At 53.4% G+C, this 14,801-nt stretch overlaps 5 protein-coding genes across 5 annotated transcripts; 2 read left to right on the top strand and 3 right to left on the bottom strand.

The window, feature by feature from the left end:
- Positions 1-3,266: 3,266 nt before the first annotated feature.
- Positions 3,267-5,651, bottom strand: CGGC5_v007464 (uncharacterized protein; the record flags this gene model as incomplete). The annotated part of the gene is made up of 1 exon (XM_032034132.2): positions 3,267-3,797. The coding sequence occupies one exon, from the start codon at positions 3,795-3,797 to the stop codon at positions 3,267-3,269; it is 531 nt and encodes a 176-aa protein (XP_031886538.2).
- A 1,393-nt stretch (positions 5,652-7,044) lies between these two features.
- CGGC5_v007463 (Metallocarboxypeptidase A-like protein) lies at positions 7,045-8,452 on the top strand (the record flags this gene model as incomplete). The annotated part of the gene is made up of 3 exons (XM_066151862.1): positions 7,045-7,617; positions 7,669-7,761; positions 7,877-8,452. The coding sequence occupies 3 exons, from the start codon at positions 7,045-7,047 to the stop codon at positions 8,450-8,452; spliced, it is 1,242 nt and encodes a 413-aa protein (XP_066008876.1).
- A 792-nt stretch (positions 8,453-9,244) lies between these two features.
- Positions 9,245-11,752, bottom strand: CGGC5_v007462 (Pentatricopeptide repeat-containing protein; the record flags this gene model as incomplete). The annotated part of the gene is made up of 1 exon (XM_032034130.1): positions 9,245-11,752. The coding sequence occupies one exon, from the start codon at positions 11,750-11,752 to the stop codon at positions 9,245-9,247; it is 2,508 nt and encodes an 835-aa protein (XP_031886536.1).
- A 388-nt stretch (positions 11,753-12,140) lies between these two features.
- On the bottom strand, positions 12,141-13,061 carry GTT1-1 (Glutathione S-transferase 1; the record flags this gene model as incomplete). The annotated part of the gene is made up of 3 exons (XM_032034129.1): positions 12,141-12,526; positions 12,593-12,978; positions 13,027-13,061. The coding sequence occupies 3 exons, from the start codon at positions 13,059-13,061 to the stop codon at positions 12,141-12,143; spliced, it is 807 nt and encodes a 268-aa protein (XP_031886542.1).
- A 1,200-nt stretch (positions 13,062-14,261) lies between these two features.
- On the top strand, positions 14,262-14,728 carry CGGC5_v007460 (uncharacterized protein; the record flags this gene model as incomplete). The annotated part of the gene is made up of 4 exons (XM_032034128.1): positions 14,262-14,286; positions 14,345-14,380; positions 14,473-14,588; positions 14,675-14,728. 4 exons carry the CDS (start codon positions 14,262-14,264, stop codon positions 14,726-14,728), a joined length of 231 nt encoding a protein of 76 aa, XP_031886541.1.
- Positions 14,729-14,801: the final 73 nt, after the last annotated feature.

Genomic DNA, 14,801 nt, shown 5'->3' with positions numbered 1-14,801 from the left:
GCTATACAACAGGTCACATATCTGCTTTAGCTCCCCTGTCCTTTAGGAAGGGTATACGAGCACTCCAAGTGGTTAAGCCACTGAGAAACGAACAAACGGCGGAAAGGATTTTTGCGGAGTACTGGACGAGGATATACCCCATTTTCACTTCCCCTTCTACTACTTCCACTCATGGTTCGGCTATCACGTCGACGGCGCTTTATGGAGTGGGCATTTTTGAGCGATTCAGGGAAAATGGGATGGAGAGATTGCAGGCATTCCAAAAAGCTGCTCTCTTGTGATTTTTTATTCGGCGCAAAATGTTGGGAATGGACAACTATATCGCGACGGTGCTTGGGAGTATCTAGTTTCATTTCTTTGTTGCGGCTTTCAGGCCAGCCAGAAGGACTGGATGACAACGTGCGCTGTTGATGGCGATGGACTTGGTAATGTGCCATGTGGAACGATGTATGGATTTGCTAGGTGACGAATGAAACATCTGCAATGATTCAAGAAACTTTTGCGTCTACAAACATCGTGATCTTTGCGCGTGACTTACACCGCCCTGTCAAAGAGCCAGCCCAGCCACATTGCCAATGTTGCCAATATTCCTCAGGATCTAAAGATAATACACACAGCCCGCCGTCTGGAAAACTTGGGCTTCAAGCATTGATTCGAAAATAGGCCGGTTGCGACGAAAAGCCAAGACACATCTTCGCAGCAGGTTTCACAGCATCCAAACAGGAAGCACATCGAAACTGGGGCAGCACACAACGGGGCACGGGCGCGCGAACATGAGGCTCGACGGCTTCTCATTCCCCATATGTCCAAGTTCCGCGTGGCCCAGTGGTCAGTCAGGTGCTGTGTGTGTGTAAGTGTAAGAGGGAAGATCAAACCCGTCAAAGAAGCTTAGCTTGCTGATCAAGTTACCAATGGTAAGGAACACGATGCAGGTGGAGAGGAGGGACTGACTGGCGTTATGCAGCAGATCGAAGATGATGGAAAAGTTTAGTCTCGAGACAGCATGCTGGATTCATTTTCCGCATGTTTTTAACCGTCGTCGTCGGGCGGAGTCGCTGACCAAGACACGCGTAGCGCGGGATTACTCTTCTTCTTTCATGGGAAAGCAACATTTGGGCTAATCAGGTTTTCGAATTTGACGATACTTCCTCTAGACGGGCATTCTTCATGATTCTTTATTTTCCCCCTCTTTCGGACGCCCGTCGCGCGCGCGCATTGCTTGCTGCATGTACTAGTGAGGCGGGGGCGCAGAGACCAAGAGGGTGTTGAGCAGCATGGTGAAGGCCTCGTAGGGGGGGGGGGGGGAATGCCCTCATTCTTCCAGCTCAGGTACGCAAGCTTAAGCAGGTTTTTTGTGCGTACCTGCGTAATGAGGGTGGTGACGACATGACCTTCTCTTAATCTTATTCGGGGGGTAAACGGACGATATAGCATCGCGAGATATGATGATGGTGGTGGTGGTATGCGTGTGTCCGCAGTCCCCTTTTCGGGGCCGCCGTGGAGGAAAGCTACGAGCCCTACATTCACGGCCGAGAGAGGGACGGTCGAGATGGGTTTGGTCGAAGGGCCGCGAGCATTACAGCGGCCTGTGGTGAGCTGGTCCATGTTCGTGCAAGTTAAATCCTCCCATCTTTTCTTTGTCTTGGTGTATTCAGTCTCGGTTTGTCGTTCTGTTGGTCCCCGCCAAGACGGATAACTGGCTTGTAATTCGTTCGGGGAGGGCGCCTGTGGTGGGTGGGAGTGTCAAGGGGGTCAGCCAACACTACGTGAACGTTAAGCAAGGCGATCTTCAAACACGTCCTTTTCCCTTCGGGCGGTTGCAGTTTTCCCCTGGACCTGCCCTGACCTGATCACTCGTCCGATGAGGCTGTCAGTGAGAAGTGAAAGTGTAGTGCCTGAATGAGTGGACGAGGTTGACGGACGGCGGGTGGTGGCCGGTGGGGGTAGACGGGAATCCGATATCGAACCCGAAAGCTTGGGATGGATTAAGATGGGTGGATGGGTGGGTGTGTGAGAGTCTTATGTGTCTGGTGTGCTTTGATGAGAGCTTAAGTGTAATCATGCGTCTGTGTTGCAGCAAACCTGCCCGCGCGCGCACTCTCTCCCCTTCTGTGGTGGTCTACGTGTGGGTGAGTTATGTGCGTGCGCTGCGTGCGTACGTAACTACGGTTGGGCAGGGAGGAGGAAAGGTGGTGTGTAGGTGCCTTTCTTGCCCTCCTCGTCGTCGCCCTCCCCGTGTGGTTGTGTGTGACTGAGTGTGTGTGTGCCTGACTATGCTTACACGGGATAGACTGTACGCACACGAGTAATGAGAAAAACTTGAGCTGCGTGTGGTGAGAGTCGAGACGAAGGGTGTGAGTGGCCGAACGGGTCGAGCTGTGACTAAGGTCGCCGGCCAACGACAGAGAGCCTTCTCATCTGAGTGTGCCTGGTCTGAAGATTGAAAACGTCCCAACATGAGAAAGGATCTGTACCGTCTGTGAAGGAAAGCATATTTCGACTCTTCGCACCACGCCAGCACACCCTCAACGACACTTCCAAGACAATTCAATTTTTAACGTTTTTCATGCTACTGTGTGCCCGTCGACGTCTATTTTCCTTTCGTTTTGCAAGTTCACCCCTTCCAGTGGACAGGGCCGCCCTCTCTAACACCTTCCGGTTTGTTCCTGACCCCCTTAATACCTGTATTGTTTGCAGCAGGACGAAATGGTAGAGAGAGCTCCGGCGCCGACACATCTCCGGCCGGAGCCCCGTTTAACGTTTCTGCCCCAAGTGCTCCGATGTGTGGCAGCACCCGATGTCTTTTGGGTGGGGTGTACTGCGAGTGGGTGCGTTCGTGAAGCTGGTGAACGGTTGAAATTCTAGCGTTGTAGGTAATCTTGTTTGATGACCTGATGCAAATTCCAGAACGTGAGAGAGATTGGTTCGGCGACCTTGTGAGGCAGAACATGTATTGCTCGAGATATTCTCGAGACGTCAGAGGCTGGCTTCGAAGAAGCGCCCTGAGGGTATTGTTACATACGATATAGAGATATGATTACAGACCAAGTGCGGTTCATTACGGGCGTCAACACCAACGGGCGAACAAGCTTCTTCATGCACAGGCTGCCCGCCCTCCACTTCCCCTACGTCCCCCTAAACCCCCCGTTCCTGTTTCGGCCCCTCGTTCCGATCTGATCGGTAGGAGCCTATAAAGAGCGTCTGAGGTTTTAGGCGTTCTCCCGCCGCCATTATTCAGGGACACAACCACCAAAGTCTCTTCTTACTCAGACTGGTGTCGCGACCGAAGCGGCTACAGGGGCCGTTGTAGGTTCGGTCGCTGCCGGTTTCGCTTCCTGAGTCTGAGGTTGGGCTGGCGTCTGGACCACGGCCTGCGGCGCTTGCGGCGTCTGCGGTGCGGACGGAGGCGGGGCTGGAACCGTTTGCTTCTCCGCCACCGTTTCCGGCTGTTTCTTCCCCCCTTCTTGTGGGGGCGAGGCGGTCTTGTCCTCTTTGCCTTCTTGCTTTTCGGAGGGTGCCCCGATGGTGACGTCCACCTCCTTCTCCTTTGGCTTGGGCTTGGGTTTGCCGTCACCCTTCAGGAACCTCTCCGGGACTCCACGAGCTGCGTAGTTACAATTGCCGACCCAGGCGCCGAGAAGACTGCTCCATTTGTACTCACCACGGCGGAGTCTTTGAATCTCCCGGTATGCACGAACGTCATAATAAGGTAGACCCGTATCGGGGTCCCGGTAGCGAGCCGGGTGAGCGGTAATGACGCAAACTGGGCGAGGGGCGGGCTTTGCAAGGCGGTCCATCCTCCGTCCGAAGAGAATCTGCGTCTGGGTTGTCTTATCCTTGATCAGGTCTTCATCAAAGTTGCGGAGGATGAACGCGCTGCGAGCGACCTCGCTTGGGGGTTGCTCTTCGGGCTTTGGGGGTTCTGCAGGCGGCGGCGGTGGTAACGGAGCCACCATGGGAGGTTTGGGGGGAGCTCGAGGTTGAGTCGGTTGAAGGGGTGCCTGTGGCGGAGGCGGCGGTCTCGCCGTTGGAGGTGGAGGCGGAGCGGGCATGGAGAGAGGAGATCGATGTTGTGACGTGTTGGGTGGCGCGAGAACGTTGGATTTAGGTTGTGAGTTGTGGTGTCCCAGGTGTATGCCTCCCAGGGGCGGCGCGAGGACTGGTGGTGCCAGTACCGGAGCTGCCAGGACCGAAGTCTTTGGCGGAGGAGGTATCGGCGGAGGAGCCATTAACGGTGCGCTCATTGATGGTGGAGGTGATATTGATGGTGGTGCCATGAGCCTTGGCTGGTTTTCAGGTTGGGAGGTTGCAGGTGAGATGGTTGCCGCTGGTGGAATTGTAGGAGGTGCCAGGGATGGAGGTGCTGCCAGAGAAGGAGGCGCACACGAAGGAGATGCTAATGAAGGCAGTGCCATAGACGGAGGTGCCATGACGCCGGGTCTGTCTTCTGTCTTGATGTCTGGAGTCGCATCCGCTGGTGTTGCTGGAGATGGCGTGGGTGGCGATGGTGCCTTCGGGGTACCATTTGTCTGAGGGGCATCACCAGTTGTCGATACTGACGGCGCTGATGGAGCTTCAGGTTTCGACTCCCCTTGTCCGTCTGCCGGCTTCGAAGGCGTAGTCTCGGGCCCAGGCGTAGGAGTCGCAGTGGCTGTTGGTCCTTCTCCCTTCTTCTCTTCGGCCTTCTCGCCTTCCTTCCCGTCCTTCTCCTTGCCTTTGCCCTTCTCTGGCTTTTCCTTCTTCTCCCGCTTCTTCCGCACAGGTTTCTCCTCTTCCGCGACCCTGCCAACATGCTTCAAATGATGCTCCCATTCGCCCAGGCCACTCCAGTACGTCACAACAGGTCCCTTGAGCGTGCGATTCTGCAGCGCTGCAATCTTGGCCAGCCGCTCCTCCTCACGAGCCTTCTCCGCTTCTTCCCATCTGTTCAGGGACTTGGAGTTCCGTTTTTCCACAATGGCGGCTTCAGCGAGTCGCTCTGCTTGTGTCATCGGGGGCTTCTTTGATTCCGCTTGCCTCTGGGCCTTCTTTTCCATTGCTTTCGCCTGCTTCAAGCGCTTCGCCTCTCGTTCCTTCATCTGTTGATGCAGCTGCTCCTTGCTGAGCACTGTTGTCTGTCGGGACGAGGCACGGACGGGCATGTCGGCAGGCGACGGTAGCCAACTTGATCGTTCTGATTTCTTTTTGGGCCGCGGAGCTGGTGCAGTATTCTGATTTGCGTCGATGCGAACCTTCTTCCTGAACTTGACCGGTATGACTTCCTGGGCTTTCCGCTTCCGCGCCGCAGCCTTCTTCTCTCTGGCCTGCTTCTCAAGCTCCTTTTCTCCTTCCATGTCATCCCCTTGGTTCTGCTCGTCTTCGTCGTCGGATGACGAGTCCATCTGTACGTCGGAACCGCCATCGTCGACATCGGTGAAGCCCTCGTCGTTGTCGTCTTCGGCAAACAGGAGCTCGAGATCGGAGTCGGGTTCTTCGTTGGCCAGCATCGACTTCATTCGGTTGCCGGCTGTGGAACGCTTTGCACGGCCGGTTGCAAGCCATTCGACCGTTGTCGGGGTGGCTGCCGATGGGGTTTCATTTTCGCTGTCGCTTCCGCTTCCAGAGTCGGAAGACTCGTCGCGCCACGAAGGTTTGGAGCTCTCGGTAGCCATCGCGTCGGTCGGTATCGATATTTCGGTTGTGATTTCTAGCCCATTTCCGCAGTGCAATTGTTCCGCGACAAAAACGTCGCTCGTAGGTCGTAGAGCTGGCGTTTGGCGACAATAATTCGATGGTTTTGCTAAGGAACACCTATGTTGAAAAATAGACGACGCGTCAAAGTTGGAGAGAAAAAAAATTCTGGAAAGTGGCGGCTGTCACAGGCACCTGTGACGTCGGACCATCTGTACTCACTGCACCTAGCTAGCTTCAAGGCACGCTCAGGTAAACTGTAGGTAGGTAGGTAAGGTGAATTGGGGTTGGCGTTTGGGGTCCAAACCGGTCGACGCCGAGCAGCCTAGTGGAGCCTTTAGGGGGCACACGCGGAGCTTGGGTCCGATACTAAGTAAGACGAACTCCAGCTGCGGTATGCTCAGTCATCTCACTCACACACCCGACTAGCATAGAATCTGAATTGGTTTTGTATGAAATCCCGTTGCTTGTTGTTTTTCCTATGAGAAATGCGAAATAGAGTTTTGCGGATTCGAAGGCCGGATTTAGGCTGGTCCAGAAAAGGCAGCCAATGTCCACATAACAGCGGCTCGTACTGCCTGGCACAATTACACATTCATATTGGAGTTTTAGCTCACTAAGGTTCCCCGGATATTCGGTGGGCTATATAACTTAGTATCAAACGAGTCACTTTGGCTGCCAAAGAACACTAGGTAAACACAATGCTGCTCGAACCAGCTCCGCGTGACATCCGGATGTGTCGGGTGCGAATACGGAAGAGAACCGAAAAGTGGATCCCCGTCAGGAGCCGGACTCGCCGGGACTATTCCGGAGCAGGCCTTGCGAGTGCGTGATCGCCAGCAAATAAATCCTGATTCTTGGCTAAAAGACCAATACCGCCGAATGATTCACGTAAGTCGACATGCTGGCAGCGCGCCAGATCCAAGTAAGTCTATGCTTCTTCCGCATCCGCAGACGGAAGGTTCAACTAAAGTGGCCGGTTATCCTCGATGCCAAGCAAACGTAATGTGGAAGTTGGAGTCGCCTTAGACCCCGAAATGCTTCGCACCTACTTTTCTGGGAGTAGCTCTGCATTTCCATGCAACATCACGGCGAACCCATACAGGCTACCTCCACCAAATAATAGACAATCTCACGAAAGAAATATCAGAATGCTACCAAGCAAAGGATTTCTAGAACGTCATCCAAGCATCCTGGTCTTGGCTTGCATGTTATCAAGAGTGAACCCCTCACTTTGCCCCTGTTGAGTTTATTGAGCCAAGAGGAAGCCCATCAAGGGACTTGCGCATATAAAGTCTACTCGGTTCAAATGCTGTTTTCAGCCCGTATGTCATTCCAAGCAACACTAGCAGCCGGGCCAAGCTCAAAGTCATCATGAAGTTCGCCAATTACCTGGCGGTTCTGTCACCCCTCGTCGCAGCTTCTGCTGTGAAAATCACTAGTAGCAGCGCCCCGCGAGACGCAAAAGTCAATTATGATGGATACCATGTCTACCGGGTGTCAACCGCCAATGCCCCCAGCGACCTCCAATCCCGCTTAGTGTCATTCCCCTCCATCGACTTGAAAGAGTTCATTGAGGTCGCGGTTCCGCCGAATGACATTAGCGGCTTCGAGGCTTTAGGACTTGATACCCAACTTCTGAGCAACGACTTGGGCAACCAGATTATGGAAGAATCTCGAGTCATTAACTCTACCCCATTGACGAAACGAGGCGGCTTGCCAAGTCTAAGCTGGTTCGACTCCTACCACTCATATGATGACCACCTACAATATTGGCAGGATCTTCATGCCGCGTTCCCAAACAACTCGCAGTGGCTGGACATTGGATCTTCGTACGAAGGGCGCAACATCTTTGGGCTGAAGCTTTGGGGTGGAAAACCGGCAGAGAACAAGCCCATTGTCCTCTGGCACGGTACCGTTCACGCCAGGGAATGGATCACAACTATGGTAAGCGTCGCCACTGAAAAGATATTGCATGTACTAACATCGTTGGTGAAGACCGTCGAATACCTGACTTACCAGCTCATCGAAGGCTATCGGTCCGGGAACAAGAACGTCACAGCATTCTTCGACGCTTACGACTTCTACATCGTGCCCTTCCACAATCCAGACGGCAAGAATTCCCTGTCCTACTTGTGCTCCTCAATGCACTAACTTTCATCAAGGCTTCGTATATACCCAAACGACCGATCGTCTCTGGCGGAAGAACCGTCAACCACGCTCCAACATCACCTGTATCGGCACTGACGGTAACCGTAACTGGGACTTCCAATGGAACTACCCCCTCGAGGACGGCAGCGTCTCATCAGATCCCTGCAGCCAGACCTTCCGAGGCCTCAGCCCGGGTGACACGACTGAGAACGTCGTTCTCTCCGCTCTCTCCCGCAAGCTAGCTGCCACGCCGGGGGGCATTCGCCTCTTCATTGACTGGCACAGCTACTCACAGCTCATCCTCCTCCCTTGGGGTTTCTCTTGTGCGCCAGATGTCCTCCCCAAGAACCTGCAGGCACAGCGTGATGTCGGCGGCGGTTACGCAGCTGCTATCAATGCGACGAGTGGCGAGGAGTATCAGGTCGGGCCTTCGTGTGAGATCTTGTACTACTCCACTGGTTCTGCGAGAGACTTTCATCACGGCGCACTGAATGCTACGTATTCTTGGAGTGTTGAGTTGAGGCCTAAGACCAGTGGTGCCGGTGGCTTCGTGCTGCCTCCGGAGTTGATTCGGCCGACGGCCAAGGAGCACTGGGCAGGGATCAAGTATGTTCTTGGTGTTGTTGGCTAGATTCCGCCTCGAAGAATGAGGGCATATTGGAGGTTCCGGGTCGCAACTAGGGCACTGTCGTGAAGAGATTCCCCCACATCCCCCACAAAGTTTTGCTGCCATGGTTGACACTTGGAGCTTGTTTAAGCCACCAGCCGCTGACCTTGTGTGAAGCTTGCACTTTGATAAAACACTTAAACAGATCATGGTTCCGGAAAACCGTATACTAGGATGCTCATGAGAGAAATATCAGGATACACGGCGTCTTTTTGTCAGCGGAACATATGCAATGGTTTGCCTCAGCTCACTCGAATAACATAGGTGGCATTACATTCCCTGGGACTGCTGCAGACGTGAACAGTACTCCAAAGGGGACATTTTCAGGACTGACACATGATCAGTTCTGTCTATTATGAACTTTTGAGCCAGGGCAACGCCTTATTCAATGGGCATTTGGGAGGAAGAACCCTCGAAGACCCTCGCGTGGTTTGTCATAGTGCCAGATCAACAACCAACGAGCCACGGGGGCCCTTTCTTGGATATGGGTCAGTCTGGATCCATTTTAAAAAGGGTGGTACGTTAGCAAGAAGTGGGAAGGGGTTCAACATTCCTACGACTTCGTATTTCTTTGGGAATGAACTCGCCGCTCGCCGGCTGATCAATCAACCACCCCGGGGCAAGTCGCCAATTTTGATTTCACTTAAGTCTTAATATCATCGACAAAAGACAATAAATGAAGAGGCATTGGTTTTAGTATTGTAACGTGTTATACAACAGTCTCTTCGACATCGTACAAGGGGAGGGCCATCTTCACTAATTCTGCACCACCTCTGCGTTGTGATCAACCAAGTCGTAATCCCTTGCCACAGCCCAGAAAGCATGCCTCCAGTACCGACTTTCTCGGTCAGCAGCCTCCGGACGGGGCTGTCGCCGTACGGTACCCACGAGCTTCTTAGCGGCGTCCCAGTCCTTGCGGTGAAGCAGTGACCGGAGCAGGGGCTCCAGCAGTGGCAGGCCAGGCCAGATACCCCAGTCGTCGAGGTCGTACACGATCTCGAGAGCGCCGTCGAGGTCGTCTGCGCGGTGGTAGTACTTGATGACGGTCTCCCAGAAGACGCGGTCCGTCAGGGCGCGTGCGCGGGACCGGCGGTCGTCAACAAGGGCGCGGACGGTGTCGAGGTCGGGCTGATGGTCGATGAAGTACTCGACGAGCATGGTGCAGATCTCGGTGGAGGGCTGCTGGCCAGTGGCGCGCAGGTGGGCGAGGATGGCTGTGATGGAAGACCGCGCGACGTCGCCCTGTCTGATGAGAGAATGTATCATCTTGGCATACGTCTCCTGATTCGGGTCGATACCGCAGGCCTTCATTTCCCTGAAGACATTCCCAATAGTGGCTTTCTGCTCCTCGGGCGACTGCTGGGATATGTCGGTGAAGGCGGTATCCATGATAATGGTGAAAGTGGCGCCGTCTGGCTTGACACCTGCCGCTTTCATGCTGACTAGTATCCTGTCCGCCTCCTCGTGTTTGCCTTGCTTCAACATGCTGGAGAGAAGCATGTTGAAGGTGTAGATGTCAGGCTGCAGGCCCCTCTCAGAAGCCCACTCCAAGACCTTCTTTACGCCGTCCATGCGGTTTCGCCACAGAAGCCCGGATATTGCCGCGTTTACGTTCGACATGGCAGGTTTGAGAGCCTGGTCCTCTGTTCCGTTCTTTACTGCCTCTTGCCACGCTTTGTCCATCTGGGTGAGCGCTCTGATGCCATCCCACCCTGCTCCAAGCCCGCCAAGCGCAGATATCCGACTTGACCAAATCTGATGGTCCAGTTTCAGCCCGGCTGTCGTGATAGACTCCCACATGTGTTCGATAGGCTCGATTCGCTTTGCCAGCTTCCAACCCTCCATCATAGAGGTGTATGTCCTGATTGTTGGCTCGAGGCCGATGGCCTTCATGTATTCTAAAACCTCGGAGATGACCTGCGTGTATATGGCCTTCTCATATCGAGATTTGTGGCAGGCAATGTGCAATATGTAATCGAACAGCTCGGGACATCTACGGAGTTTGCCCGCCCGACTTGCATCATTAGGTGGCTCGATTAGATCTCTCCAGGCCTGCTGCACAGCTGCATGGTCGTTTCCACGGTACGCCATGTTGAAGCGTTTGTGCCACAGTGCGTAGGCGAATTTGCCATGTTTTGGGGCCCAGCCGTCTGGCGCAGCAGTGGCGAACTCACCCAACACGTTGGGAGCCGCTTGAATGACCCGCCAGTCTGCCCTTGGTTCAACAAACTGCCACAACTTGGGTTGCGCCTCAAATAGAGGACGAAGTTTTCCGCGGTCGAAACGCTTGATAATGGGTTCCAACGCTTCGAGGAGAGGCGCCGCATCTTCCCTCGCTTTTGTGTGTTCGTATGCAGGGTCTGAAAGTAGGACATACGTAGTCACTAACGCGGTGTCCAATCCGACCACGTTGGCTGCTACAGAATGTAGTAGCAACCTGAAGAGCTTCACCGGCTGGTCGCTGCTTCGCAAGTCCGGTCTCGAGGTGAGCCAGAATTTCGGCTCGGATCGCAGACCGCTGTCCACTCGCCGCAACGCAGTAAAATGCTTCCAAAAATCGACAAGATCCTGTAGTAACCTCTCTTCCACAGCTGCAGACTCCATGTTGGCGGTGTCTTTTGCTTCGGAAAGCGTTTGCAAGATTGCATTAAGGAATGTGTTAATGAACTGCAAACGTGACTGAGGCTTCACATTTCCGAAATCAGACATGAGTCGGCAGAGGTCTGTCAGGCTCGGGAGTTCTTTCGCTTGCGGATTGATGAGTTTGAAGTCTATAAGTTGTCGCAATGCTTGCGAAGCTTCCATCAAGATAGGTTGTGGTATCTTCGAGTTTCGTAAACTTGGCAAGACCTCTGTCTCCAGAATAACGAAGTTCCTCGCTGCGATTTCAACAGTGACGTTCTTCTTCAAATTCGAGTTCAGGACAGTATCGAGTATTTTCGCAAGCCGGGCCAGCTTCTCCAAGGTGTACGGCGTCTCCTGCGCAACGGCTTCTTCGCCCCTGCTCTTGTTGATGGCGCTTTCGAACAAATCCAGCGCTCGCTTCTTCGCATCGGCATCGTTCTTTGATCTTCTTGAACGGGTCTTGTTTGGAGAAGCCTCAGAGGCCTGGGCCCGCGGTGGCTGCGCTGTCGTGTCGGAGGGTTGCTCGGCAGTGACGGAGGGGAAACTTGCTGTCGAGTTCGGGCGGGTGGTGCTGGCAGCGATCGCGCCAGCCAGAAGCCTGGTCCGGCAGCGAGCGCATACCGTCCTCGAAGCCAGCATGGCGTCTGGCAGTCGGGCGAGCAACCGTGTGACGTGGGGTTGGAGCCTTGCGATGAGCTGCAAGTTGGTGATTTTCGATAAAAATTCCGGGACGCAAGGTCGGGGCACGGAAGGATGCACGCCGATTTGGTGGCTACCGCCCCTGTCAATTGGCTGTAGCGCTAAGACGTACGGATACCTACCCGAGAGAGCTTGGGCCCAGGTTCGCTTCTCCCACTTTCACGAGAGACGTTCAGCTTCAGGTCACCAGGCCAAGTAACGTTTCTACTTGATAGGTAGGTTACGTAGAGTTGTTACCATTGTCAATTTACTAACGTAAAAGGAAGAAAGAAAAACAATGCAAAGTGGTATATGTTCTCCGCCCACCAGTTTCCCAACCCCATATCCCCTAGAATCGAGAGATGGTGGCCTCAAACTTGCCATCAATCTCGCGGATCTTCTGAGCAGATCGTTCATACCCGGGCTCCTTCTTGAGTCGCTCGATATACGCAAATACCTTGGGATAAGTTTTCTTGGCTGAGCCTCCTGGCCAATTTCCAAATCCGTCGAGCCTGCCCTCAGCAGCGATGAGCGCAAAGCTGAGCAGGATATCGGCAGCCGTCAAGTTCGGACCGCAAATGTACTTGTCTCCTCCACCTGGAGCAGTTGCAAGATGCTCCTCAATCATGGATAGATGCTTCTTGGCGTTGGGGAAGATCATCATGCTGAAGATCCTGTTTGCGACCACCGAGGTGATAGGCCGGACGATGAAGGGGACATTGTCCGATTTGAGGGCTGACGAAGTGTGTTAGTTGCGAGATCTGACAAGATGCTCAATTGAGGCATTCGAGATAGACCAACCTGAGATGACAAGAGACAAGGTAAAGACAGGAAGCAGACTTCCTTCAACGTAATGCATATAATACTGGCATCTCGTCCACTCTTCGGTCTCTCCTCCGATTTTGCCTTCTTGGCCGTCCTTCCACTTCTTGGGGATCAGACCGGAGTCTTTTCCAAAGTGATCACACAGGTACTGCGTCATGTAACCGCTCTCTGCCAGCTTGATTGACTCTCCAGAGCCACCTGGGAAGATCTCGATGACTGGAGACTTGCCGAGGGGATGAACCTTGGCTAGCTCTGGAGGCGCAAGCAGAGTCTGTTTGTTGCGATGGAAGACCTCCACTTCATACTTGATTTCGAGCTCTTCAAGCAGCCAAAGAATATTCTGGGCTCTGGACTGCTCCAGCCTACTTGTATGTGAGAACTTGGTCGTACAGGACTTCACGGACACTTACCAGTAGAGCTTCACCTTGGGTTCCTCTGTTGCCATCCTGCTAATGTTTCGCTTGGAATGTGGTACTGCGTCTTATCGTTTCCGATGTTACTCAACGTAGCTGGGCTATCTCAAGACAATGGCAGAACCTTTTACAATCACAGTAACGTACAAGCAAATCGACAAGCAAATAAATCGCCGAGGTCATGTCCCTCATTTTATACGTCACTAGTACACCGGAAACTCATGTGTCCGGGCCCCACCGAGTTCACCTTCACCTGCTTCCAAACAAAAACACTTGGACCGTCCTCTGTCGCAGCGGCGCATTCTGAGCAACACCAGATGAGGCCCCCACATTTTAGGCTTGCCTCGGCACAAACGCATCGGTCGACATCCCAATCAAGTGCCCAATTCATGATCGTCGGAGACACTGCATCTTCGGAGGAACTCTTGGCTCCGACTGCAATTTCCTATGGTCAATGATATCACACGTTAGCGTCGTAATGATTTGAGTCTTGGGGGTAAAATTGAGTAGATAGCAGTTTCGTCGATGCTGAACTACGATCCGGAAGTAAATATAACAAGCACTAGGTAGTCCTCGTTGAAACCCGAGTGCGAGGTACTTTGCGACTGCAGCACAACTCAATTGAATGCCGGGAGAAACAGTCAAAGTTCAGACGATAACTTCAAAAGTATCAACGAAACCACACACGAGAAGAGCGGAATGTACGGGATGAAGTTGAGGGAAAATAGCAAAAAGGAAATGCGTCAACGACAAGATTCGAACTTGCGCGACCGAAGCCACTGCCTATGTTATTTTCCAGCGAAAGCCAGACGTAATAGCAGGGCAGCCCATTAACCACTCTGGCACGTTGACTTGGTGTGATTATGTAAACAGCAGCAATTCCAACTACACAAAGCCTGCGAGGGTCAGACGAGTCTGTAAGACAGTGTTCATACCAACTTCAAACTGTCCATGTGCCCTGAAGAGCGGCGCGGTGCACAGTGTCACAGTGTCTAAGCATCTGGCTAATACAGCCCGTATGATTGGTTATTGCCTGACCCTCAAGGCATGAGACGGTATTACCTAAGCAAGCAACTCCAACGGTCGGCTGAGCATCGCGCATCACGGCGCTTCAAGCAGCACAAGTCGATGAGCTCTGCCGATTAACCCCGGAAAGCCGCAAACTTCGTCGTCCCGACCGAGCCAATTCTTCTCCAGGACACAGATTGAGCATTGCTCTGACATCGATCAAGATGGCAGGCGGCGTTGAGCACCACAGTGAGCCAATCTGACACCCCAAAAATACACCTGAAGAAATGCTAATTCTTGCGGACAGAGCTGGCCCTTGACCCGGCCTTGGTCAAGCTGGGACGTACGTTGAATCCAATATCCGAGCTAATTGATGCAATTGATTGCGTCGCGAGAGAGGAAGCAGTGGAGGTGCTAACCGAAGACGCCGAACAGACATGCAGAGCAACAGACACATCTTCTTCCGATGGACGCCGAGAACAGCCCGCATTTCCTTCATCTACATTGCCGTTGTCCCCGCGATCATCGGATACATTGGCTACAAGACCGACGTGAGCTCTACTCTCTCCCGAACCCTGCCTAGCGATGAGCACGGTTTGGAATCTTGAAGTGGCACACATACTGACGCAATGAACAGGGTCTCTGGGATCTGCGTGCGAAGCGCAAGGGCGACCTCGTCTACGAGCGATAGATTGACTTGGTACAATGGAGCTGTGGTCGTACATAAGCCTGGAGATCCACGCTGGAACGGAAGAAATAAATGA

The sequence above is a fragment of the Colletotrichum fructicola genome (genome assembly GCF_000319635.2).
Source record: "Colletotrichum fructicola Nara gc5 chromosome Unknown KSG_Nara_v1_contig04, whole genome shotgun sequence".
Lineage (NCBI taxonomy): Eukaryota > Fungi > Ascomycota > Sordariomycetes > Glomerellales > Glomerellaceae > Colletotrichum > Colletotrichum fructicola.
The sequence above is the reverse complement of the archived record's forward strand: the minus strand, read 5'-3'. Positions and strand labels throughout refer to the sequence as shown.